The sequence below is a fragment of the Sturnira hondurensis genome, unplaced genomic scaffold (assembly GCF_014824575.4).
Source record: "Sturnira hondurensis isolate 20B ecotype Veracruz unplaced genomic scaffold, ASM1482457v3 Scaffold0024822, whole genome shotgun sequence".
Taxonomy (NCBI): domain Eukaryota; kingdom Metazoa; phylum Chordata; class Mammalia; order Chiroptera; family Phyllostomidae; genus Sturnira; species Sturnira hondurensis.
The window spans coordinates 7618448-7646233 of record NW_028097453.1 but is presented as its reverse complement, the minus strand read 5'-3'; the positions used below and the strand labels follow the sequence as shown (position 1 = coordinate 7646233).

The 27786-nt window shown below is 38.6% G+C and overlaps 1 protein-coding gene across 1 annotated transcript; it reads left to right on the top strand.

The window, feature by feature from the left end:
• The first annotated feature begins 873 nt into the window (after positions 1–873).
• Positions 874–22581, top strand: SEC22B (SEC22 homolog B, vesicle trafficking protein). The gene is made up of 5 exons (XM_037038775.1): positions 874–1091; positions 8607–8716; positions 11361–11521; positions 13916–14062; positions 20643–22581. Exons 1-5 carry the CDS (start codon positions 1017–1019, stop codon positions 20795–20797), a joined length of 648 nt encoding a protein of 215 aa, XP_036894670.1. The 5' UTR covers positions 874–1016; the 3' UTR covers positions 20798–22581.
• Positions 22582–27786: the final 5205 nt, after the last annotated feature.

The window sequence follows — 27786 nt, the reverse complement described above, 5'->3', positions numbered from 1 at the left end:
ATCAGATTTCAGAGTTCCTGAGGTCTAAATGCCCGGGGGTTTCAACAGAGACAACTCTGGCATTCTCCTGATGGAGGCTGTAACCTAAGATCAGTTATTCACATATAATATATATATATATATATATATATATATATATTCACATATAATATATATATTATTCACATATTACATATATATATTATTCACATATTACATATATATATATATATATATATATATATATATATATATATATATATATATATATATTTATTTTTACCAGAAAATGTTCAAGGATCCATTCGGGGACCACAAACAAATAAGCAAAAAAAAAAAAAAGACAAAATTTTCCGGCCAGAAATATATGAACATATACAATATTATGTATAGCATATATAATATATAAAATAAAAATTAAATATGAAAATAGGTAAGCCTTGGCTGGATAAATCAGAGCATTTGTCTCGATAGGGCAAGGTTCGGGGTCAGAGTACACAGAAGAAAAAATCAATGGGTGCATGGATAAGTGGAGCAAGTGGATGTTTCTCTTTCCCCCTCCCTGTCTCTCTCAAATCAATAAAATGGAAAAAAGAAAAAGAAAAGATGTAGCTCGATTTTGTTTTGTTTTGTCTGTTATACACCCTTTAAGTACCCATCAACTCCCACCCTCCTTCCCAGCTCTCTCTCCGAACTTAAAGTTTCAAGAACTAGAAAATTCTGATTTAGTTTGTGTGCCACGTCCCTTCAGGGGTTAAGGCTTATTGGAAGCTTTAAATCCAGAAAAGTGAGCTTGGAAGATTCTGAAGGTGGAGGGAGAGACCACGGAACTAGTGTTCCGGTAGTTGTGATTCTCGGTGGGAAGCCAATTCTGGGGACCGGTAGTGGAAAGCTCCGGAGCTTGTTTCCGGCCACCTCAGCGGGAAGCGGAGACATAAGGGGCTGGGTCTTGGGGAACTAAGGTAAAGCTAGAACTGTTGTAGCGGCGGAGGAAGTCAACCCTGCGGGCCAGTATTGGGTCCCAGTAACCTGTGAAGATGTTACTGCTCACGATGATTGCCCGAGTGGCGGACGGGCTCCCACTGGCCGCCTCCATACAGGAGGACGAACAGGTGAGCTACTAGACCCCCGCGACCCCAAGTACCTCCGAAATATTGTGCTCTCAGCACCCGATTTCTTCTTAGGATGCTGGAGACCCTTGTGACTTCTCAGGCACTCCCGTCCCCTTTGAAATTCGCTTTTATCTTTTGGCTTTGGAGAGACTACCTGTTAAAAGAAATCTGTTCCGAGGGCGGAGGTAGATTTTTGTGTTATCTGTTTCTCTTAAAACGAGCAAACATCGCTTTGGAGAATGGATAGGTTCGGCTGATTGCCATCACCTAGTCTTCTGTAACTCTTAGGAACTTTGTCAAAATGTAGGATTTCTAAATTTTTGCTGCTGATGAGGTTGAGTGACAGGTCCTGGGTTAAAGTAGCTCCTGAATTCTTCAACTTGAGCACCTGATCCTTGACCTAGCTTGCTGACATCTTTTGAAAGTGGGTGAGGTAATATTGCCACATATACGCACCTGTCTGAAGTTCAGTACAGAACCTTCTTTCAAGGTTATGTCGAATTCCACCTCCTTCAATAAGTTCTTACTGTTGGAATTATAACGCGTGTAGTATTCCTGTTATGATTTATACCTTTATTTTATTATTTTCCTTGGTCTTGATAGAGTTTCCTAGCAGGCAAACGGCAGATTTTAGTTATCTTTGTGTTTCCCGTAGCATTTACTACAGCAGCTTTATGCTGGTAGGTGCTCAAAAATACATTGGATTTATTAAAAAACAACAACTCCAGACATCTTGAAAGGGAGAACCTTTGTGATGCAGACTCACAAGAGAAATTTCTGGTATGAGATAGGTTTCTGGAGCAAGGATGGGAGGTCCTGGAGAAGGGAGGCTAAGAATGAAATTTTACAATAGATTTAAAGTAATCCATTTTATATTACAACCTAAGTAGTTTTAGGGGGAAAATACCTCAAGGCCTTAAAAAATGTGAGTCTTAGGAAGAATTATTTTGCATATACCTTTTCTTGGATTTTTCATTCATATATTCATGAAAAGAAAAAACGTAATTGAGCACATCAAGTGTGCTAATGCAGGGGTTAGGGGACATAATCCCTACTTTCATGGGGCTTAGAGTTTAGTAGAAAAGCCAGATAACTGACAATTATCATGTAGTGTAATTGCTGTAGGATGGAAGAATGTTCTGTGGTTGAACATGGAAAAGGTATGGTATCCAAGTTGATTTGGGGCGATCAGGAGAATCTTCTCAGAAGAAATGACATCTAAACTGACCATAGTGTCTAGTAATAAGGAAGTCTGCCCTTTGGTTATATGCCTTTGTAGGTTTGGTGTAGAAATGTTTACTTTTGCTTTTAGAATAATAGTGATACAGATTTTGAAATTGCATGTCATGCCCAGTGAAATATTTTCTATTTCTTCAACACAAACACTGATACAATATGTTAAAAAAAATGGAGCATGCCCTTACTTTTAAATTGTGAAATATTTTTCTTTTTTTTAAAAAAACTGAATCAAGAAGAAGCAGACCACTTTTTTAAAAAGATTTTATTTATTTATCTTTAGAGGGGAAGGAAAAGAGAGAAGGAGAGAAATATCCAATGTGTGGTTGCCTCTTGTGAGTCCCGTGCTGGGAACTGGCCTGCAACCCAGGCATGTGCCCTGACTAGGAATTGAACTGCAGTCATGTGGTTCGCAGACCCGCGCTCAATCCACTGAGCTACACCAGCCAGGGTGAAATATTTTTCTTTTTAGCAATGTGTTAAGATTTAAAGACCACTCTGCAGAAGGAGAGAGTGAAAGTTTAGAATGGAATGTGATTTTAACAAGCAGGATGGTGTGGGAAATATTTCTTAAAGGATATGTCATTCGAGGAATAGTTTTCCCAAAGTGAGGGAAGTCTGGTTAGTTTTCCAACTATTGCATTGAATTTCAGTGTGGGCAAAGAATGCAAAATGGATTTGAAGTCAACTTAATTTTAGTGGGCCCTTACTCTCTACCTTGATACTTCATTGAAAAATTGACCTATTATTGTGTTTCTTAATTTTCCAAATTAGGTATTGGTTTACCAAGGTGGGTTGCTTTGTTCAACTGACAAGGAAAGAAACTTTACACAAAAAGATTTTTTGTGATTGTAATTTCTTGGTAATTTCCTTTCAGAAATGTGGGCTTTGAATGATAAAGTCCTAAACTTTCAGTATCTGCAAAAATATCAACTGTAGACTTTTTTTAACCAGTACAATAGTATAGAGAATGTTTACAGAATGCTCTGTGCTAAGCCTGTTAAGTGAATGATGTCATTCAGTTTTCATACCAATAGGTACTGTTATAATCCAAATTTATGGATAAGGAAGCTCTGGGGCTTAGAGAGGATAGGTCTCCTGAGTAAAGTCACAGAGCTTATAAATAGCACAGTGGAATTTTTCATCAAGGTTTCTTAACTTTGGCATTATTGACCTTTTGGGATGAATAATTCTTTGTGGTGGGAAACTGTTCTGTGCATTGTAGAATGTCTTGCAGCATCCCTGGTCTCTATACCTTAGATGCCAGTAGCATTACCTCCACCCTCCCTTCAGTTGTGACAACGAAAAATATTTCCAGGTGTACCTGGATGGGGTTGGAGCAAAATCAACCGTGTTTGAGAAGCACTGGTTTTTTAATTACTATCTGTCAGACTCTAGACCACAGCCTTAGAACCTAACTGCTACACTTTACTGCCTTGTTCTAAGGCTTTTTAATAGTGTATTTGCGTCCTAGGAATCCAGAAATAACTTTTAAGAAATGGATATCTCGACCAAATAGTTTTATGGTGAATACCTTAATTGTCCAGGCTAAATAATTCAGTGTACCTTATCAATTAATATTGATAAAATAGAAACCATGTTTTAGGTAGTAGGTGCTAATCTCTGTATAAGCTGCCTTATTACTGCATTTGAATGGCTATTTAGGTAATACAATAGGGAGTAAAATGATTTAGGCAGAATATCTTATGCACTGTTTCCTCTGTGCTTAACTAGAAATGAGGGCCTCAGCAGGTAAAAAAGATGAATGTTTCTCTTCAAACCTAGAATCTGTAATTGATCCTCTATTTACTTTCTTTCTTCCATCCTGCTGTGTTTCTCCTTTTCAGATGTTTGCAGTTTCTTCACCTATTTTCCTGTTCTACCTCAAATCTAATCATATTCTCTTCTCTTTATTTTGCCCTAGCTCTGTGGACTTGAAGACATAGTAGGCAACAAGAGAGCAGATAGTCTGTTTACAGTTAAACGAATTTTAAATGAATTAACCACCTTACTGAAATTGCTTTTAGAGGAAAATGGTTGGTTCTGGTGCTTCTGGCCTTTGACCAGTTGAGTTCAACAGGAATTTAATAGTGATAAGAGTTTAGCTAGACATTCTTGTAAGGCAGAAGATGGGATTGATACAACTGGTTGTTCCACAGTCCTAGTGACAGCAATAAAAAATATTGTGGTTGTGTGGCAAATTACTACCCTGTACTTTTTATATTATATACAGAACCAAATCCTAAATATGCTACTGGATGACCTCAGGTTAGTTTCAGAGTTTGTCCAGACATTTGCGTCCTCTTTATTATTGGATTACTAACAGACATCCCATTGAGGTGAATACAGGTTTAAGTCTGTACTGGATGAAGTAGGATATCTAATCTATTTTTAGGTAGACTGGCTGACTATGGGCCCTTTGTGATTTTAACCTTGAAAGCAAACTGAGGGCTTATCTGTAAAGCAGTGATTATATTGTGAGGTTTAGATCCTAGCTGCCAGGGTTTTTTTTTTAGCATTTCCTATGAATTCAATTTAATATTAAATGGTGAGATAGCTCCTAGAAGGTGGATCTGCTACCATTGAGGCAGTGTTTTTTTTTTAAGTTTTATTCATTTTTAGAGAAGGGAATAGAGGGAGAAAGAGAGGGAAGCATCACTGTGTGGTTGCCTCTTGAGCACCCCCCACCAGGGATCTGGCCCACCATCCAGGCATATGTAACCTAGACTGGGAATCGAACCAGGGACCCTTCCTTTGGTTCACAGGCCAACACTCAATCCACCAGCCAGGGTGTGAAGCAGTTTCAACTGAAGAAGTGGTATAATATATTTGCTTAGGAGCAGGAGTTCCAGAGATTGCTTCTGTTTGGGTTCCAATGCTATCCACTTTCCTTTTTTTGACCCCAAGCCCTTGGGCAAGTTTGAATTCTCAAATATAAAGTAAACTTAAGGTGCTTACCTGCCTTTACCTGACAGACCTCTGTGGTTGTAGATATTTTAAAAACAGCAATGTATGAGTTCCATGTGCAGTTTGCTGGTTTAATTTGATTGGGGATGGAAATTGTGCATGAGTGGGTTTTTTTTTTGTTTTTTAAGATCTCCAAGTGATTCTAGTGTAAAGCCAAGGTTAAGAATCATTCATCTATGTTGATATTATTTCTTGGCACCTCAGTAGTGTTTTCAACTTTATTTACATTCTTTTTCTCTATTGTTGTGGGGTCAGAATTCTTTTGAATGCCGCTTAATGGCAGAGGGAAGCAAACAAATTAGCAAGTACCGTTCAAACCTAGGAACATAGGATATTGTGCACTAGTTCAAAGCATGTGATATATACACTTTCCTTTCTAACTGGCTGACCAGTTATGAAAAAATATATGCGTATATGTATATATACATATGTATGTAACATTGTTTAATGATAATAGATAATGTTAATTATTTCAAAGTGTTATTAATATATGAAACTATGTATATATGTACATATATACACAGGTACATGCATATATAAACAAATATTGATAAAGAAGTATTTCTCATGTGAACAGCATTATAACAAATAATTGCCATAAAAACAGTGTTAAACTAGATAAATATATTAGATGATAGTTTTAGTGGGCTCCACCAAACTCTCCTGGTTCACCTCATGCTTGTTTACTTCCTTATATTTAAATTTTCAGGTCACCATTTTATTTTTATTTTTACTTATTTATTTATTTATTTGCCATTTTATTTTAATTTAAATTTTTATATTGAGGCACAAATGACCTATAACATATTAGTTTCAGGTGTACAACATAGTGATTCACTATTTGTATATACTGTGAAATGGTCACCACAATAAATCTAGCTACCATCCATCATACATAGTTACGATTTTTTTTCTTGTAATGAGGACATTTAAAATTCACTCTCTTAGAAACTTTCAAATATGCAATACATTATTATTAATATTTTATTAATATTATGCAGTACATTAGATCCCCATGACTTATTTATTTTATGACTGGAAGTCTGTACCTTTTGATCCATTTCAGCCATTTTTACCACCTACTGTCTGTCCCTTTGCCAACCCCCAGTCTGTTCTCTGCATCTGTGAGCTTCGTGTTTTGTTTTGTTTTGTTTTTTAGATTTCACATATAAATGAGGTCATGTGTATTTGTCTTTCTCTGACTTGTTTCACTTAGTGTAATGCCCTCCAGGTTCATCCATGATGTGGCAAATGGTAAGATTCCATTTTCTTAATGGCTGGATAGTATTCTGTTGTGTATGGATACTCATCTTCATCCATTGTTCATCCATTAATGGGCACTTAGGTTGTTTCCATATCTTTGCTGTATAAATGTTATGAATGGTAGGGTGCATTATCTTTTGAAATTATTGTTTTCATTTTCTTTTAATAACTACCCAGCAGAGGAATCACTGATCTTATGATAGTTGTTTTTTTTTTTTTTAATCTTCATTCGAGGACATGTTCATTGATTTCAGAGAGAAATGAAGGGCGGGAAAGGAGAGAAAGAGAGAAAGAAACATCAAAGTGGGAGGGAAACATCAATCAGCTTCCTCCCATAGGTGTCCCAACCACTGGGGACCAAACCCGCAACCTAGGCATGCTGCCCTGACCAGGAATCAAACCCGCAACCTTTCAGTGTATGGGACAGTGCTCCAACCGAGTTACTTAGCCCGCCAGGGCAGTAGTTCTATTTGAATTTTTTTGAGGAAATCCCATACTGTGTTCATGGTGGTTGTACCAATCTACATTCCCTCCAACAGTGAAAGAGGGTTCCCTTTTCTCTGTATCCTCCCCAACACTTGTTATTTCTTATCTTTTTGATATTAGCCATTCTCATAGGTGTGAGGTGGTATCTTACTGTGGTTTTGATTTGCATTTCCAGTTCACCATTTTAAATATAGCTATACTGGCACGTTGCTTACCTGTCACTTAAACCATTTTTTATTGCTTCCTTGTGTTTACTCTTAGAGCTCAGTGGTTTACTATCTAGAATTTTAAGATTTAATTTTATACTTTTTCAGTATTAGACCTCACATCCAGACCGGGGGCAAACCTTGCATAAACACTTTCTATTCAACATGTAGTTATTAAACATCTATCAAGGAGAGACTGTATCAATCATTCAAACCAAAATAAATAATCCCCAAATAAAATAATTCCTTCCCATCACATGGCAGAAGTTTCCCCGCAGTATGTAGGTGAAAAAGTAATGCATATCTGCTTTCTATTCTTCGTGCGTTCTTCTCCCTTTTGGATCTTGTAGGTTGGTGAGAGATGATTTTTCCTTTATTCCCCTTTTTTTTTAAACAAAATTATAAAATCATGTAGAAATCATTTAGGGAAATATTACCTGTAATTCTAGCATCTGAATATTATTTTCATATTTTTATGCACATATCCCTTGCTTTTCAAACTTTTGCTATCCAGACTTGGGAACCAAATATTTATTCAGTAAAGGATATTTGACTTTCCAATCTTTGTCCTTACTTTCCATTTTTATTTAGTTGCAGTTACAGTGTTCATGAGAATTTAAACAGTCATTGGTGCACACATTACTTTTGCTGAAATGCTCAAACTGTAACACTGGTGGAAGATTTTGCTTGACATTCCAGCATAAAAATAAAACTTACCAGTTCGCTGTTTACAGGATTTTTCCCGAGTACAGAACAAGTTCCGGGTACAGTTCTGTGCTGGTAACTATACAAGTGAAGTGGGTTATGATTATGAGGAGGCACTGGCTTAAAGTGGAAAGAACACTGGACTGAACGTTTAGAGTTCCTCAGAGATGTAAATTACAGCACAGGGAGTGTAGTCAGTAACGTGTAATCACCATTTATGGGGCCTGGTGGGCACTGGAAACATTGTGGGGAGCACCCTGTGAAGTGCATGGTTGTCTGACCACTGTGCTGTACATCTGAAACTAACGCAGAGTGATACTGAATGTAAACTCATTGAAAAGTTTACAAAGAAGTTATTTTCTAAAAGCACAACAACCAAAGAAAGCTAAGATTGCCTTAAATATAGTTGAAAGGTATACTTTTTCTTCTTAGCAAATAACTAATATGATTTTCCTGAAAATCATAGGAGCTAGATTTTCTTTTTTGGCGTAAAAGTAGGCCTGTTTGTGTGTTTGTTAAAATGAATCTTACCAACTTGTAAATGAATGACCTTGTTCACATAGTCCTTTCTCACACTCTGATGCTCCTCACTAATTTATGGTTTTTTGAGTGTGTATGTGGACGATTCTTAATTGAAAGTGTCTTCTTGCAGTCTGTCCGAGATCTTCAAAAGTACCAGAGTCAGGCTAAGCAGCTCTTTCGAAAGTTGAACGAACAGTCCCCAACCAGATGCACCTTGGAAGCCGGCACCATGACTTTTCAGTGAGTACAACCCTGATTTCTCTGTGATCCTTTCAGTGTGAGATACAGTGAGTGTGAGTAACACCTGATGAGAACAGTAACCATTTTTTAAAAGTGAAGCTAACTGTAAAAGTATAGCCTCTTCATGGAAGCAGTTCCCTAGCTCTAATTCTATAAAACCGGAATCCCGGTTTGTTTATTCGACTTGCACGCAGTAATCTAACCTGTTACCCTGTGTCTAGTGAATGCTGTACCCATCATGCAGTGCAGTAATAGGTCGCTTTTTGCTTTAGGACATTCATAGAGCCAGACGCGTGTAGGGCAGGATCCTGCTCAAACATTTACTAACAATGTAACCTTGAAAAATTCACATATACTTCTCCAGACCTCAGTTCCCTCTATAAAATAGGAAATGTAATCATAGTTTTGGTTATACATGGAGGGAATCCGTGTATATCAATTTAATAGTTTGTCTGTCATGTAGAGAATAGTCGATAACTGTTAGTTACTACTTAGAAAAAAATTATAAAAAACACTTTAAGAGCATTCCAGTTAGTGGTTGTAGATAATGCATATAGCTGAGAGAGGGATCAAAGGCACTTCATTGGATTTTAAATTATTCACAAATAATTGGTATTAAATGTTTAATACATATGAAGTTTGAACATGATGAAACAGGAAGGATTTAAGAAAAGAGAGGACAAGAAGAGCAGAGAGAAATGTAAAAGGACTAGCTTAGTAAACCTTGCTATTTTAAGAATTCCGATAACTAAGGTAATATAGACCTGGGAGGGACCTTCTGTATTCAACTTAAAAATCTTTACCCATCAAAGATAAGCAAATAAGCATACAAAACCAAAACAAAAAACCATGGCTAAAATAGTGGTTAAAATAGTGGATATTAAGTTTTATAAGGTATTAATTTGTGTAGTATATAAAATATTTTCTATAAATCTCATTTTTAATATCAAAAAGTTACAGGCACTTAAGTAAGGTACCTTTCTATCTATCATGGGTTAGGAACAAAAGAAACAAAAAACCTAGGAGAGTTCTCATAGAATTGAAAACAGATTTCCTTTTGCTTTGTTCTTTTAGGACCTTTATACTTATCTCAATCTTCATTTCCATCCAAGAGCTATTTCCTAAAGATTTATTCTTTGGCAGACTGTGTTTTAAGTCTTGTCTTTAATGGCATAGCTTTTGATGAACTTATCCTCTTATTAGCAGAGAGATGCATATGCAAGCAACTGTAAGGCAAGAAATGCTACCATTGGGATATAATTGAAATGTTTTGGAAACAGAACAAAGCAATAAATTTCCATTTATAGGGAGTAAATTTGAGGAAAGGGGATAGAGGGAGACTATAAAGAAATTCCATAGAAAAATTATAGTAGAATTCAGCATATGAAAATTAACAAGGTTTCCTCAGGTACGTAAAAGAGTATTATAGTTATAATAATACTATGTAAGTAGAAGTCCACGAGGATGGGAACTAACCCAGCTTGTCGGAGAACAGCATGTCATATAGTGTATTAGGAAATATGATGCAACGTGGTCTACACTTGTGTTGGAGGGCTACAGATACTATCCCGAGGAGGAGGATTTTCTTTTGTGCATGCTGGGGACCCCTAGAGATTTTAAGTAGGGTAATACAGTCTTTTCACTTGTTAGGAATAAAATCGATGGTTTAGATTAGAAGATGGTCTAGACTGATGGCAGGGAGACCAGTTAACTCAGGTGCCCAAGTGAGAGATAGGACAACAGTGTTATTATTATCGTCATCATCATCACCGTAATCATTTATTATCATCATCATTGTTTTCAAGGGCCTGAGAGATCATGTAATAGACTGAAAAATACTACTCCATAGAGTTCTTGGGTGCCTTAGGAGCAGGGTATGTGTAATACTTTAGGCCCTTAGACTCCTACTTAATCTAAAGAACTTATTTTATTTACTATACATATTGGTGTCCTGAGTGTAATTTTTGCTAAAGAAAGAGTATAGTGGCTAAAAAGACATTTGAAAATCACCGAGCAGCCTAACTTCTTTCTGAGAGTATGTCAGGAATGTAATTATGAAGCCCCTTCCAGAGGCCAGGACACTCACTGCTCCCTCTCACAAGAGGACGTCGTTCTGTTACTGGCACTTTCCAGTTGAACAGAGCAGGCCTACCCTAGATAGGGAATATCACTAGGCCTGAGGTTGTTATCTTCTGGACCTAGTAATATTGTGGCATTAACTTCCAACCGTTAAGTAGCCACACAATTTTTTAGTTTCACTGTTTTTCTTACAGCTAGGAGGAGTTTAAAACTGTGTATACTAGTATACCATACATAATCAAAGGGTGGATATAGTCACAACTCCATGGTTTCAAGATAAAAGCCTTAGGTATTAGGATATTTTAGTTGAAGAATTATATAGTGAATAGATAATTATAATAAATATGTCTAGATACTACTTTTGCAATATACTTCTAATAATGGAAAGATGTTTGCTTCTGATTCCAAGGATTTGTGGTTTCAAGTTGACTTTCTGACTTAGTTATCCTCAAAGGGCTTAAGTTAGAATATTTTTAAAAGTTTGTATGACGCTGAGAGTCTGCTTCAGATTGTTAGAGGTATTGTTCCTCTACAAAAAACTTTTCTTACTTTTTTGTTCCTCCAGTTACATTATTGAGCAAGGAGTGTGCTATTTGGTTTTGTGTGAAGCTACCTTCCCCAAGAAGCTGGCCTTTGCCTACCTGGAAGATTTGCACTCAGAGTTTGATGAACAGTATGGGAAGAAGGTGCCCACTGTGTCCAGACCCTATTGCTTCATTGAGTTCGGTGAGTGTTTGCTCCTCGCCTCTGTATCGGGGAGCAAAGGGAGCAAAGAATATGGAAAAGGCTATTTGTTATGCTGCTATAGTTTTCACATAATTGTACTGATGTTTACTTACTAAAGTAGTGGCTTCTGCCTTTCCCATTCCACCTCTTCTTGTTTTTTTGAATGAATGGGGCTTTCTTCTTATAAGTAATTTTCTCTGGTCTTTTGCTCTTTTCCCTATAGAACTTGTTGCCCTTTGCCCTTTTTGGTTATTTGGTTTGGTTCTTCATTAGGCTCAAGAACTGTGCCTGAAGATCTACTTGAGTGGCACATAATAGCTGAGTTCTTTCCCCAGACCCACAGACACATCCACACACTCGCACACTCACAGTAAGGCTCATTTTATGGAGGTCAGAATTTGAAAATCAGAAGCATGGTGTTTTGTTTCTTTGAGAAAAGTAAGATTCGCTGATTTTAAAGAAAAGTACTAGAAGGTAGATGTCATTGGGGGGTAACATTCACTACATGCAGAAGTAGTAAACACAGGTGTTGATATCTATGTAAGAATTACAGACTCATCACTGCTCAGATCTGTTAAAGTATCTGATGGCCGTAGTTTAGAGGAAATGTCTGAGTACAGCAAGTGGAGGAAGTGAGAACAAGTATGCTCAGACTACGTCACTAACATTTTTAGTTAAAAAAAGAAATTGGTTTTACTATCTCTGAGTTTCTGAAGTGTTTCAGGTTTTCTAGATGAGATCATTTGCTTTTTAGAAATAAATAAAATTTAGCAAAATACTCCAGTGTTTTATAACTCCAAACTCTCCAAATGCTAATTGTTTTAATGTCTGTTTTTTCAAATTTTATTTTTATAGATAATAGCGGTCCAGTAAACCCAAGAAAAAAATAAGCTACTGTTGTCAAGGTCACACAGGAAATAGTTGATACACTCAAATTAGGTTAAAGATTTATATGCAAAGATACGAATGGATATAGGAGGACTGCAGGGTACTGGACAGTAATCATTACCATCCCTAGGCATGGAGGGATGAGAGGAAGGAGCAGTTTCTGGACTGGGGAAGGAGACAATTTAGAAAGACCAACTTGAGCCCTGGCTGGTGTGGTTCAGTGGACTGAGTGCTGGCCTGTGGACCAAAGAGTCACAGGTTCGATTCCCAGACAGGGCACATGCCTGGGTTGTGGGCCAGGTCTCCAGTTGGGGGCATGCAAGAGGCAACCATACACTGATGTCTTTCTCCCTCTCTCCCTCCCTTAGCCTTTTGCTAAACATAAATAAATACATACATACATACATAAAAAGAAGGCCAACTTGAGCTGTAACTTTTGGTGGACAAATAGTGCCAGCCCAAGGTGATTTCTCAGGGAGAAGCTAGAGGAGTAAATACACTGACATCACTGTTCGCTCTTCCTTCCTACTCTTGGGGCTGAACCTAACTGGACACCAGGGGACAAGGAGCCCATTGATATAGCCTGTGTAGGTCAGCTTCCCAAGGCAAAAGCAGGGTGCAGAACGGTGGAGAGGAGATCTAGAGGCACATGAAAGGCACCCAGCACACACAGTTTAAGATTTTTGCCAAATGTTAAGTATATAATCTATAATAATTTCATTCTTATACTTTTGAGAAATTTAGACATGGGCTAAATATGCACAAGACTGCAGTTTTATAGTGGCTATTTGGGAAACACCCTAACACGTTTGCTTTACTTGAAGGTTACAAACAGTGAAATTGGGAATGTATGTTAAAGAAAATACTTTATATTTTCAATAAAAAACCCATTTATTTATTTTTAGAGAGAGGGGAAGGAAAGGAGGAAGGGAGAGACATCAGTGTGTGGTTGCCTTCTACTGGGAGCCTGGCCCACAACCCAGGCATGTGCCCTGACTGGGAATTGAACCATCGACCCTTTGGTTCTCAGACCGGCACTCAGTCCACTGAGCCACATCAGCCAAGGCTTTTTCTGCTTTCTAATGATAGAGTGACTCTTTTGTCATGTTAGCCTGTAGAAATGCTAGATGATTGCCAGCATCCTTTTCAGGGAATGTGTCAAGTTAAGTAATGAAACCCTTTGGGTGCTTGGAATACAGTTTGAGAATTTCTGCTTTCAGGAAGGGCTTACAGTAGTAGTGGGTCTTAATTTCTCTAAGGATCCTGAGAGCAGATACTTCTAATTTAGAGTTGTGCAAAGGGCATTTCTTCTGAATGGTTATCTCATTATATTTTTACATTTTACAAATGAAGACATCAGAACTCAAATTTTAATACTCATTCAAGTGTTTGGTTTAACCATGGAGAGTTGCAATCGAGGACTGAACCCAGAACTGTATTGCCTACTTCAGTACTTTGAAGGACATGAAAGAAGTCAATAATGGCCATTTTTCCTTATCATTCTAGAGACCTACATTCAGAAAACCAAGAAGCTCTACATCGACAGCCGTGCTCGGAGAAACCTAGGCTCCATCAACACTGAGCTGCAAGATGTGCAGAGGCTTATGGTGGCCAATATTGAAGAAGTGTTACAACGAGGAGAAGCACTCTCAGGTACCTGAAAGCTATACAGGTCTTATCGAGAGGTGGTTCTCATCCTTATAGCCTTGCCTGTGGAAAATCCAGATGTCCACAGGCAAGGGTAGCTTATGTTGGGGTACCTTTTATGCTGCCAGATTCTACTGAGCACTGTTAAGAATTCATCTCTCAGAAATAGATTACATTGTAAAACTTCCAATATGTTTTTTCCTAGCGTGGTTAGTTTTTGTGGAGTTGGAACTGTGTAAGCATATTGTTCCATATCAGAAATAATTACTATGTCTAAGATTTTACAAAATTAAGTATTTACAGGAACACCTACATAAGTTAAGGGAAATGAAAAGAAGAATGAGAGGAAATTGTCTATTGCAGTGGTTTCCTGAGTAGGCACTTGGGGCAACTTTACTGCTGCCAGAGCAAAAGTCATAAAATGCCACTTTCATCAAGGCATTCCTCAGCGGAAAAACTGTAAAATCTCTTACTGCAAGATAAGATCTAGTCTGATCTCAACTTAACTTTTCATTCAGTCAGTCATCGTTATTGAGTACTTGGCAATGTGCAAAGCATTGTGTTCTCTGCGATGGAAGATAAAGAGATTACGAGCTGCTCTGCTTCCTGGTTCACAAACATTCTGACTCATTCTGGTCATCCTGGAACTGTTCTTTAAAATCTAGATAACAACTGCCTCTCTCTTTTTTAATTGATTTTTTTAGAGGGAGAAGAAGGGGATGGGGAGAGAGAAGAGAGGTATCGATTTGCTTTTCTACTTATTTATGCATTTATTGGTTGGATCTTATATGTGCCGTGTCTGGGGCTTGAACCTACAACCTTGGCGCATTGGGATAACACTCTAACCAAGTGACCTGGCTGGCCTGAGCAAGACCTTTCTCTTTGCAGAAAATCTGATCCTTATAGCCCACATCACATTAAACTCTTTAAAGCACTTAGCTACATATGTGGGTTTTTTGGCATATAATGGGGCATTGGTATATAAATGTGTAGATGTTCTTGTTTACCTATTTACCTGACATATAAATATATATTTAATACATAGTGTATATATTTAATGTATATATAGTGTATATATTTATATTTAATGTTGAAGTGTTATATAAGTGTTTAAATGTTAACTGAAGTATTTAATGTGAGCATGTACTATTTAAAGGTAGTGCTTATGTTTCATGTCTATTTCATATACTTCTTTTATGCCTCATAGTAGTGATCACAAGTAGATATCTTAATATTTCTTGAATTTAACCTTGTTATCTATTTATGAATATATTTTTTAAAATTATATATTGCAAAATTTAATCTTTATGTTAGTGAGAAGTGGTCCCAGTGTATAGCTTCACATTCTTTAAACATCAAATTTTGAGTGAGTCTGTGTATATTTTCATTATAACAAACTTACAGTTTCTACCCGAGATAAAGTAGATGTGCACAGGAATTTTTTAAAAATTCAAAATATATACTACATTGATTAGTTTATCGTAAGCGTAAAGAATTCTCTTCTAGGGCTTTGCTGGTTGCTACATAGCTGATAATGCCGACTGAAAAAGAAATTTACATTTAAGCCCTGGCCAGGGTGGCTCAGTCGGCTGGGCGTTGTTCCACAAAGCTAAAGGTTGCTGATTTGGCTCTTGGTCAGGGCACGTGCCTGGGTTGCAGGTTTGGTCCCCAGTCGGGGTGCATGTAAGAGGCACTGATAGATGTTTCTCTCCCTCTTTTTCTCCCTCCCTTACCCCCTCTCTAAAAATAAATAAATAAAATCCAAAAAATAAAAAGAAATACATTTAAACCCTAAAGTTACTTGATCTGATTGGGAAAATAAGAAACATCGCCACAGAGCAATTTATAGATGGTATAAGGAAACAAATATCAATTGAACACTTTGTTGTGCCAGGCAGTATGGTAAGGGGACTACATATATCTTACGTGTTCTTTGGAGTAATCCCAGGTGAGGTGCATGGTATCAAACCAGTTTTATAGATAAAGCAGCAGAAACTCAGAAAAGTTCAGTAGCTTACTAAGAGTCCCCTGCTAGTGACTGGTGGAGTTTTTGGCCACGGAGTTGTCTGTCTCCAGCATAGGAGAGTTTTAAATAGACATATAGACAGAGAACTATACAAATGCAGAAGGAAGTAGATAAATGTGAACTGAGCAGGAAAGATTTCTTGAAATTTGATAAATCAGGAAGGAGTAAAGAGTGGTATTTTAAGAGGAAGAAAAAGCATTTCTGAACAGAGCATATGAGAGGGACAGTGAAAAGATGAGCCTTCCTCAAAAAATTTTATTCTTTAAGCTTCTTCATAATAAGAACCCATCTTTTATGCCTTCTTCACTTCCAATTTTTTTAAGTTTTATAGTCAGTCTACTTTGCATTTAAGACCCAAGAATAGTTCTTATGGGTTCTTTCAGCAAGATCAAATTATGCCCTTTTTTTACTGCCAAATATACTGTTTCTTTTAAGCCATGGATTTTATTCAAAGGGGTCACCCTGCTAGACTGTAAATTCCACAAATACAGGGATCAAAAAACCACGTTTGACAGTCATTGTATCCTCTGACACTTCACATGGTGCCTTCACATGTTTCCTAAATTACTTTTCTCAGCAGTAGCTTTGGGTTAATGCTATGGTGTACTTCTAAGTGTTCCTGTGTAAAGGAATTCCCTTACCTATTACTTATTTCATATTTCATATGTTTGTTCCTCTGCCCAGTTATTCCCAGTGGATTTAGATTCACTTAACAAAGATTTTTTTTTTTGAGCACTGACTATATGCCAGACCTGTCCTAGTTACTGGCGATACAGCTATCAACAACAGTAGTTAAAAACCTCTGTCCAGCTAGTAGGCTGGTTAGAAAGATTCCTTACAGCACTGTCATGGTTATTTCTCAGCCTATAACTTTTTTTTTAACATGAATAGGTGTTTTTCTTGTAGACAAGTTAATAATTTAGATGTGGCCGTCATGCCTGTGTTATTAAGTCATAGCACATTTCTCAATCAAACTAGTCTCTATTAAGCAACTGCAAATATTCCAAAAGCATTGTCTGAGGGAGAACAAGCAAATTCAGATTGCAAAATAATTATTCAAAAATTTAAAGAAGTGCAGTGTTTAATCAAAATTCATTTATGTCAAACTGAGAGGTTTTATTCTACCTGTTTTTATTATTAAAGGATGCTGTATACTTTAGTCTAGCTTGTGTCTGGCCATTTCTCTAAGTGCTCAGTTCACAATTACAAGAAGATAATGACATTACAAATGTCCTTGTAGGAAAAATAAATGTTGCAAAAGATTCTAAAAAGCTTGATTTAGTAGAGCTAGTAGTTTTCTAGCACCTGTTGTTGTATTTTAAATACAATATAACTTTCCTAAGTTTGTTGAATATAATTGCTGGAGAATCTTAGAAATTTGGCATTCACCCTTGAAATAGGGCTTAATACTCAGTGTTTGGTTCCTTGAATTTTCTGGGTTCATGAGCCTTATTTTACATATGTTATTACTTTTCATAATATGAGAGAATATGATTTAGACTGTTGAAAGACTATGGAGATGCTTAGGACAGCCAGCATGTCTCAGATGTTTACTTCATGCAGGCATTGCGCTCACTTTAGAGGCATTCTCACATACCTGTGCTGTGGTGATAAGTTTCTGGTATCCCCTTTACATGTTGAACAGATGATGAAGCTGGGTCTTTGAAGAGGCTGAGTAGACCAACGTCACATGGCCAGTGCATCTGAAATTTGAACCAAAGAGTCAGAGGCCAAAGTCTGTACTCCTAACCATTTCACTATACAGTCTCAAGAATTTGAGCAAAATTTGGCCTCATAATTTTTAAATGCATTGTAGAGGGACTTCTGGTCAAGATGGGGGCATAGGTAAACATAGCTCACCTTCTTGCTCAGCCACATCAAAGTTACGACTAAAATATACAACATCTATCACTCAGAAGTGGCAGAAATTGAGTTTAGTGGGAGTCTGACAACTACAGAATTAAAGAAACCACATTCATCCAGACTTGTAGGAGGGGCAGAGATGGAACAGGCCAGTCCCACATCCATGGGTGGTGGATAAAAGTTCCGGGAGGAATATCTCAGGGGTGAGGAGTCCCAGCCCCACACCAGGCCCCCCAGGCAGGGCCAGTGCCAGGAAGATAAATCCCCATCACTTCTGGCTGCAAAAACCAGCAGGGATTGAGTTAGTGGAAGAAAATTCTAGAGTCCCAAGCAGTTCCACTTAAAGAACCCACCCACAAACTTACTCAGACTCACTTCCTCTGAGCTCTAGCATCAGGGTAGCAGCTTGAAAGGTACCATGTTATACAGGGAGGAACTGAAGTGTTTAGCATCAATCAAGGGGAGAGCTAGGGCAACAACTTTTTTTTTAGACAGAAAGGTGGTCAGAGCCACAGAGCCAGCAAATATGTGCTATATCTGCAAATCCATCAATGTGGCTAATACAGTACCGCCTGGAGATTCCGTGAGGCTCCATCGCACCCAACTTACAGCTGTTAACAGTTGCTTTTCCGTATGAATGGCTGGTCTTGGATCATGCTTCACAACTTCCTAAATCCTTTCAAACAAGCAACAGCTGGACTCAGTGAGCTACCAGCCCCTGTACCTTTTATTAAGTGGCTCCAGACATGGCACTAGCGGCAACCAGCCTAGATTCACAGCTTGGCTTCCCCTGGGAATCTCCAAGCCCAGCACAAGTAGTAGCCGTCCCAGATTGCTTTATAGCTCTGGCAAGGTTGCCCTGGGCAAAACACACGTGGGGGCCTGCACCACCTGGGAAACCACAGGGCCAGTGCACCCAGTAGACAGCGACAGACCACATCGGAGCACCACCACCCTGCCGCTGCACAGGTGATCCTCTGCAGAGGATGGAGGTTGGTGGTCTGCAGTCACAGCCAATCTTTGCAACTGACTGGCCTGGGTAAATCCTTCCCATTGACCTGCTAACAGCAACCAAGGCTCAACTACAAGAGGAAGGTGTACTACTCAGCCCACGTGAAGGGTGCACCTTGAGTACCCAGCTTAGGTGATAGTGGGGGCTGTGCCACTGGACCCCACAGGACACCTATTACAGTAGGCCACACTACCGAAGCGGAGTCATAGCAGCTCTACATACTACATAGAAACAACCACAGGGAAGCTTCCAAAATGAAGAGACAAAGAAACATGGCCCAAATGAGAGAACAGATCAAAACTCCAGAAAAAGAGCTAAATGAAATGGAGATAAGCAATCTGTCAGTTGCAGAGGTCAGAATACTGGTTATAAGGATGCTCAAGGAACTTAGTGAGGACCTCAGCAGTATGAAAAGATCCTGTCAGAAGCAAAGGACACACTGATTGAAATAAAGAACAATTTACAGGTAACAGAGTAGATGAAACTGAGAATCCAATCAATGATATGGAACATAAGGAAGCAAAAAACAACCAATCAGAACAACAAGAAAAAATATTCCAACAAAAGGATAGTGTAAGCAGCCTCTGGAACAACTTCAAGCATTCCAATATTTGCATCATAGGGGTGCCAGGAGAAGAGAATGAGCGAGAAATTAGGAATCTATTTGAAAAAATAGTAAAGCTTTCCTAATCTGATGAAGGAAATAGACATACAATTCTAGGAAGCACAGAAAATCCCAAACAAGATGGATGCACAGAGGCCCACTCCAAGACAGCATAATCAAAATGCCAAAGGTTAAAGATAGAATATTAAAAGTAGCAAGAGAAAAGCAGTCAGCTACAGAGGAGTTTCCATAAGACTGTCAGCTGATTTCTCAAAAGAAACTTTGCAGGCTGGAAGGGATTGGCAAGAAATATTCAAAGTCATGAAAAGCAGGGACCTATAGCCAAGATTACTCCACCCAGCAAAGATATCATTTAGAATCATATCATTTTATCTGCAAAGAGCAGATAAAGAGCTTCCTTGACAAGAACAAACTAAAAGAGTTCATCGTCACCAAAGCATTAGTATATGAAATGTTAAAGGAACTATTTAAGAAAAAGAAGTTCAAAACAGTGAACAACAAAATGGCAATAAATATATACTTACCAACAATTGAATCTAAAAAACACACTTAGCAAATGAGAACAGAGACAGAATCATATATATTGAGAGCGTTTTGATGGTTGCCAGATTGGAGGGGGATGTTAAGGTTGGGTGAAGAGGTGAAGGGTTTAAGAAGTGAAAATCTGTAGTTACAGAATAGCCATGGGGATATAAACTACAGTATAGGAAAGGAAATAGCCCAAGAACTTACATGTATGACCTATGGACATGAACAATGGTGGGGGGATTGTCTGAGGGAGTAGGGGGTGCTGGGTAGAAGGGGGCAAAGCGGAAAAATCAGGACAACTATAATGGCATAACCAATAGAATATAATTTAAAAAATATGATGCATTGTAGATTTTTCAGTACTTTAGTGTCATGGATTAATCAGTACATACTACCTTATCCTTAAAAAGGACAATTTAAGCTTCATGGTGGTTTGGTATATCACTCATTTTGGTTGTTTTTTTATCTTAATACATTTGATAAAATACTTCCATGTACTAATTAATGTTTTTCTTTTTTTCTTCTTTGACAGCATTGGATTCAAAGGCTAACAATTTGTCCAGTCTGTCCAAGAAATACCGCCAGGATGCGAAGTACTTGAACATGCGGTCCACATATGCCAAACTTGCAGCAGTAGCTGTGTTTTTCATCATGTTAATAGTGTACGTGCGATTCTGGTGGCTGTGAAGTAGTGAATCCAGTCACTGGCGAGGGAGAGCCTAGAACCCAACAGGAGTATGTTTCCAGGAAGCTGAGCTCACAGAGATGTGTATTAGAATCCAACGTAATTGGAACGTAATGCCTCTAAAGACTGCAAGAAAAGACATATCCTGGAAATGAAAGGTTACACCTCATTGAATAGAGCTTACCCCTATGTAGAAAGTCTCTTTGGGGGCAGAGGCTTTCTCTGGGTACTAAGCCATGTATGTTAGGGAACAGTAGATTGTTTAGTTTTGTGTTTTTTTCCCCAGTTGTTTTATGTTTTTAAAACAGCACTGACTGGGGAACTCTCATTCTCAATCAGAGCCATCACTGAGATTTAACTTAACCCACCTGCGCTAGCAACAGTCAGAAGTTCCTTCGGAGAAGGCAGGTTATTGACTCTATCTGATCAACATTCCTTTTGTTGGTGACATTTGTAATTTTCAGTAATCTGAGTTTTTTGATGGCCTTTAAAATAAGACTCCAGTATGTGAAGGTTAATTAATGTGCTGCAAAGATCTTGTCTGTTAGCCCCTGTAGCAAGTTAACCTTTGTTCTTTTTCTTTTATATTTTGCTTATTGCACAATTGCTTTAGGGTTAAACGAATTATATCAAGATGCCTTGAAATTATATTATAGCACTCCTTGATTAAGACGCTAAAATGTTTTCTGTCATTTATTCCTTACAAGACTTAAATTTGTTTGGGACATTCTTTATTTTATTTTTCAGCATCTGGTTTATATTAAGATGAGTGAGCATAGCATACGGAAAGCTGGAGGCCCCTGACTTATGAAAAGAGAGGCCCAGCTCATACCTGCAGCCTCGTCCTGCCCCTTTCTCCGCCACGGTTTTCCCACTGTCTTCTCCTCACCACAATTTTATTTTTTAAATTCTTGCCCAATAGTTTCATGTCCCATAAGCGTCCTCTCAGGACAGTCTCAGACTTCAAAAAGAAGAATGTTCAGCTCCGTAGTTAATTCCATTTGAGTTTTTTGTGGAGTGACTACTCAAACTACTAAATACTACGTTTATCTGGAAAAGTCGCTGAGAGCTCTCACACCTGCTTCCGTTTATGTAAATTCTCTGAGAATGATCTAGAGCCACATAACTCCTTTATAACGGCTTTTAACGAATAAAAGTACCTGTGATTTTTCTCTTCTTTGCTCAGGGATGATGAGGATTTCCTTTTACCTTCCGAGATAGAATTTTTTAAATGGGAGAGTAGCCTTTTTCAATATTGTCACAAGGGTCTGCAGTATAACCTGTAACTCCTACAAATACTGCAAATATTTATTTAAATTGTACAGGAAAATGAGCCAACTTCTTAACATCTTTGGAAAGAACTTTAACCAGTAAGTAATTTTATAACTATGGGGTCACCAAAGCTACTGTCCTGATTCCTGATAGAGACAAAAATTCTATTTCCTTGTAATAAGGCAAGGAGAAATGCTTATTTTATTCCTGATAATTTCCAGAACTAGAATAAAAATTTTTTTCTTTCCATTTTGGACCTAAATCTGCTAATTGGCATTTTGTGCATGAAATATGAAGTTACTCTTTTTTATAGAAAATAAGTTAAGTCCCTGAAAGGCTTGTCCCTAAGTAATGATGTTGGTAATAAAAGCCTTTGAACGGCTGGAAAGCCAAATAGAGGCACCAGAGCATTTGGTGCTTCCGCAGGGGTGCAGAGTGGCAGCTCGTCGTTGAGAGTGGCATGCTGTCGCCAAGTGGTCAGCGTGAAATAAATACTTCTAGAATGTTCCCTTCAGTGTGAAGTTTTGTTATCTAGTTCGTTTATGTACATATGACCTTCCAGGTATATTTCTACCTAAACTCAATGGGTTAGTTAAAAAAATGAGAAGAGGAATTGAAGAATGACAAAGAAATTCTTAGAAATGGTTTAAGATAACTATGGTAGAAAAAGAACAAGACTGTCATAATATGGCTCCTACTTCTGTTCTTTTTTTAAAAGATTTTATTTATTTATCTTTTAGAGGGAAAAGGAAGGAGAGAGGGAGAGAAATATCAATGTATGGTTGCCTCTGGTGTGTCCCCTCCTGGGAACTGGCCTGCAACCCAGGCATGTGCCCTGACTGGGAATCGAACTGCGTTCCTCTGGTTTGCAGGCCCGCGCTCAATCCACTGAGCTACACCAGCCAGGGCCTACTTCTGTTTTTTGTTAGAAGTAGTGGGAAGGGAAGATCTGCAACCAAACAGAACAGAAGGTATAGCGTACAGGGTTGTTAGGAACACATTGAAAAGCCACCTAATTTACTTTGGGAAGGAGTGTGGTGAGAAGAGGAGAATGGGATATTCCAGAGTCAATGGCTTATACAAAGTCATGAGTTACAAGAATAAGGCACATTTTGGGGATTGTAATTAGCTGGTTCAACGTACGGGGTAGGGTAAGTGTAGGCAGTGGAGACTTAGGAAGAGGACCTAGAGTGGTCCACTGTCGCAAAGGGACTTGTCCCCCATGCTAGGGAGTGCGGGCTACACTGATGTCCAGGGCAGAGGATGACACCAGATGTATAGTTTCGAATGATCATTCTGGCCATAGTGTAAAGGATGATATTAGGGAGGGATAAACCTAGAAGTAGGAAAGTGCAACTAAGGAGCCATCCTTAGTTGGCCAAATGAGACATAGGAGGCAGGTTTCAAATGATTTCCAAGAAAGGAGTTATCCCAGGTGCCAAATAATACTTAACACATAATGCGTGCTTTATTGGGAGCTAATTTGATTTCACATTGAACTGAGTACTGCTCACACAATATGAGTGAAGAAACTTTTTACAAAGGATCCACTCTGAGGTACAGGGAGGTAATTTGTCCAGAGTTGCCAAGTTAGAAAGTGATGGAGCTGAGATTTGGACAGTGTGGCTCCAGAGTCTGCTTTCTCCATTACACTCCCCCACCAAGTGGTCAAATAAGTACCAAGGAATATTTTGAGTTTAGCACTTAGGAACTTAATCATACAGACAAGTAATCCCAGAGCACTGGGGACAGAAGTCAGATCACAGTAGGTTGAGGATCCTGTGAATTACTAGGAAGAACTCTTACAAGCAGCTTTTCTGGGAGTTAACACTGAACTTCCTGAGATGCTTATTAAATTAAGAAATCTCAGACATGTTAAAATACAGCAATATTTGACCAATTGTACATCTGTTCATTTAAATGTCAAACTGGTTCTTAAGCTTTTTGGAAAGCCTTTGAAAATCTGGTGAAAGGTATGTGCCTTTACCCCAGAAAAACATTCACTTGTACATGCGTACTAAGTATTGCACACTACCTCAAGGAATCGAGAACTCCATAAAGCCTGTTCGTAACCCAGTGGTCCATGATCCCCCAGGTAAGAACCCTGGATATGTAGGATGTGGAATTCAAAGGTAAGTACCCAGAAGCCTTGGGAACTGTCCAGCTCTGGGGAATTGGAAAAACTGTATAATTTGAACTAACTTTGTGGATGAGATGCATTCTTGAAAGTTGTCTATAAAAAAAGATTCTATTTTCCTGTAGTACATTTTAGGGAGCTAGTTATACAGAAAAATATTTTGGTCTCAGTTCTACCAAGTCACATTTAAGAATCTTAAAAGTTTTTTACTTTTATCAGTAGGAAGTCTAGCAAAAGCAAGTTAAGATGAATGGTTAATTATTTTTGCTCACACAGTGTTGAATGTTACATGTATAAGAAAACATCACATAATTTAATTTTCCATCTTATTGGGAGTTTGTATGACTAAAGGCTTTAACATTGGTGGCCACACAATTAAGGCTTTTGGTTAATGTTTTTAGCAAAACTGATTGAACCCTCCCCTGCTTGTCTTCAAACAGCTCAGCAAAAAGGTGAAATGCAGTGGGTGTATAAATGTTATTACTATAATTGCAAATAAACTGGTTGGACCAAGTAGCTTGTACTGTAAAGGCCCCCAAAGAAAATTTATAGCATGTTATGTAATTTGAGATAGAATGGGCAAGTTGAGTCTCACATCCTATTCTTTATTTTTATTTTTAAAATATATTTTATTGATTATGCCATTACAGTTGTCCCATTTCCCCCCTTCATTCCCCTCCACCCTTCACACCCCTCCCCCACCATTTCCCTTTAGTTTATGTCCATGTGTCACAAGTTCTTTAGATTCTATATTTCCCGTACTATTCTTGCCCTTCCCCGTCTATTTTCTACCTACTGTCTATGCTACTTATTCTCTGTACCTTCTCCCCCCTTCTCCTCCTCCTCCTCCCTTTCTGCTAACCCTCCATGTGATTTCCATTTCTACCGTTCCACTCCTGATCTAGCTGTCCTCTTAGTTTGCTTTTGTTTTAGGGGTGGTTGTTAATAACTATGAGCTTGCTGTCCTTTCACTGTTCATATTTTTTATCTTCTTAGATAAGTCCCTTTAACATTTCATATAATAAGGGCTTGGTGATTATGAACTCCTTGAACTTAACCTTATCTGAGAAGCACTTTATCTGTCCTTCCATTCTAAATGAAAGCTTTGCTGGATAGAGCAATCTTGGATGTAGGTCTTTGGATTTCATGACTTGGAATACTTTCCAGCCCCTTCTTGACTTTACAGCCCCTTGACTTGACTTTCTCTTTTGAGAAATCAGCTGACAGTCTGATGGGAACTCCTTTGTAGGTGACTGTCCCCTTATCTCTTGCTGCTTCTAGGATTCTCTCCTTACTTTTAATCTTGCCTAATGTAATTATGATGTGCCTTGGTGTGTTCCTCCTTGTGTCCAACTTCTTTAGGACTCTCTGAGCTTCCTGGATTTCCTGGAAGTCTGTTGCCTTTGCCAGACTGGGGAAGTTCTCCTTTATTATTTGTTCAAATAAGTTTTCCACTTGTTGCTGTTCCTCTTCCCCTTCTGGTACCCCTATACTTCAGATGTCGGAATGTTTAAAGATGTCCTGGAGGTCCCTAAGCCTCTCATTTTTTTTGAGTTGTTTCTTCATATTTTTCTGTTTGGGCATTCTTTTCTTCCACTGGTCCACTTTCTTGATTTGAGTCCCAGTTTCCTTCCCATCACTATTGGTTCCCTGTGCATTTCCCTTCATTTCTCTTATTTTAGCCTTCATTTGTTCCTCTAATTTGCGACTAAAATCAACCAGTTCTGTGAGCATCCTGATTACCAGTGCTTTGAACTGTGCATCTGATAGGTTGGCTATCTCTTGGTTGCTTAGAAGTATTGGCTCTGGGGCTTTGAGCTGTTCTTCTGCTTGAGCCATGTTTTGGTCTGTTCACGCCTTTTAGGTATGAGGGGCGGAGTCTTAGGTGTTTACCAGGGCTGGGCGACCCAGTCACTGGGTTGTGACACTGTATGTGGGGACGGGGTCAGAGAGGGGGGAAAATGGTGCTTTGCTCCGCTCCACTCTCTCTCAGATTTCTGCCCCCTCTGTGGCTTCCCACAAGCAAATTGAGCTCCTCTGGTGCTGGTTCCCAGGTGTGTGTGGGCTTGTGTACCCTCCAGGACCCTGTGGGTCTCTCCAACAAACTCTCTGTGAGCCTGGAAGCCTCTCCCGGGACTTCGACCCTCGAAAGTTTTTCCAGTTGGTGATTTTAGGCTTTAATTCCCATCGCTGGGGCCCTGGTTTGTGTGGTCGGTCTCACTGCTCGCTCCTTTGCCTGGTTTATCTGAGTGTGAATGTGTGACTGTGGTCAGCCAGCCACCTTGTGCCCTCACTGGATCTGCTTATTGCCACCCCATGCCTGGGATCTGACAATGACTGACTGCCTGCGCTCCTGGGTCAGTCCAGCCACTTTTTCCTTCCCGACCCTGCTCTGCCAGCCACTGACTCCGCCCCTCTTACTGGTGTGGCTGAATAGTTTGTTGTTATCGGACTTCGGTACAGTTCAATTTTCTGTCTGTTTTGGATGCGTTTTTGTCACTAAATCTTTGTTGTCTTTAAACTTGGTTGTGCGAGGAGGCACAGTGTTTCCACCTACGCCTCCATCTTGGCCAAAAGTCCGTACATAAAGCCTCACATCCTGTTCTTGTTCATTACAGCCAACGTTGACCCAACAGTGTAAAACTATCTCAAGAAGTTTCATCATGCGGTTCCAAGTGCTTTAACTGAAACCATGTTTTAGATTAGAAAAACTTGGAAATTTGACGTTCGTGTACTACTCAAGACATCCAATTTTTTTTCTTTCATAACCTTCATTTACTGAGAACCATGCATTGGGCATTTTACACATGTAATTACACTCTTTTTAACCATTTTCCCAGCTTTCCCAAGGCCACATAGCAAACTGAAATGCTTAGGTCCAACTCTGGAACTGTTGGACACCCACCCAGCACACGTTCTATTCCTGCTCCTGAGTAATCGTGCAGACGTGTTCGTCTTAAGTATTTGGCATTTCGCTTTGTCCTGTCAAGTTTATTTACTTTGCTTTTTGGGGAAACGGTATATCTTTTTTAACAATATCATGTTATTCCATTCTCTTTATTTTTTGTCATTTCTTCTGAATTCTTTGATAATGTTTTGTTTGTTTGTTTTTCCTCGTGAGTTCTTATTTGCCATTTCTCATCCTTGGTTTGAGGTTTTCATTTGGTCTCAATGTTCATTCAACATTTTTCTATATCTGACTCATTAAAATTTTAGCAAAATAATTTTTGAATCTTCCTTTCCTAGTGCTTTTGCCCATTCTCTCTTTTTCTCACTTCTTTCTCTCTCTTTCCATTTTACTTCATTTTCCTAGATGCTGTTTTTACTGAGGAGTTAATGTAATCCTTCAACTCTGCTCTGTAAGCAAGAGCTTCAAAATCAACTGTTATGTGTACTCTTTATTTTTAGACCTTAGTTTATCTTCCCCTTTATTGCTTTTATAATATACTATGATCTCCTATTAATACGGTTATGCCCCTGCTTTAAGGAATCCCTTTACTAAAAATTTCAAACATGGCAAGAATTCTTTAAGAACAAGCCTCACTGGCTTGCCTTCTGTATTTAGGGCATCAGCTCTAGCTT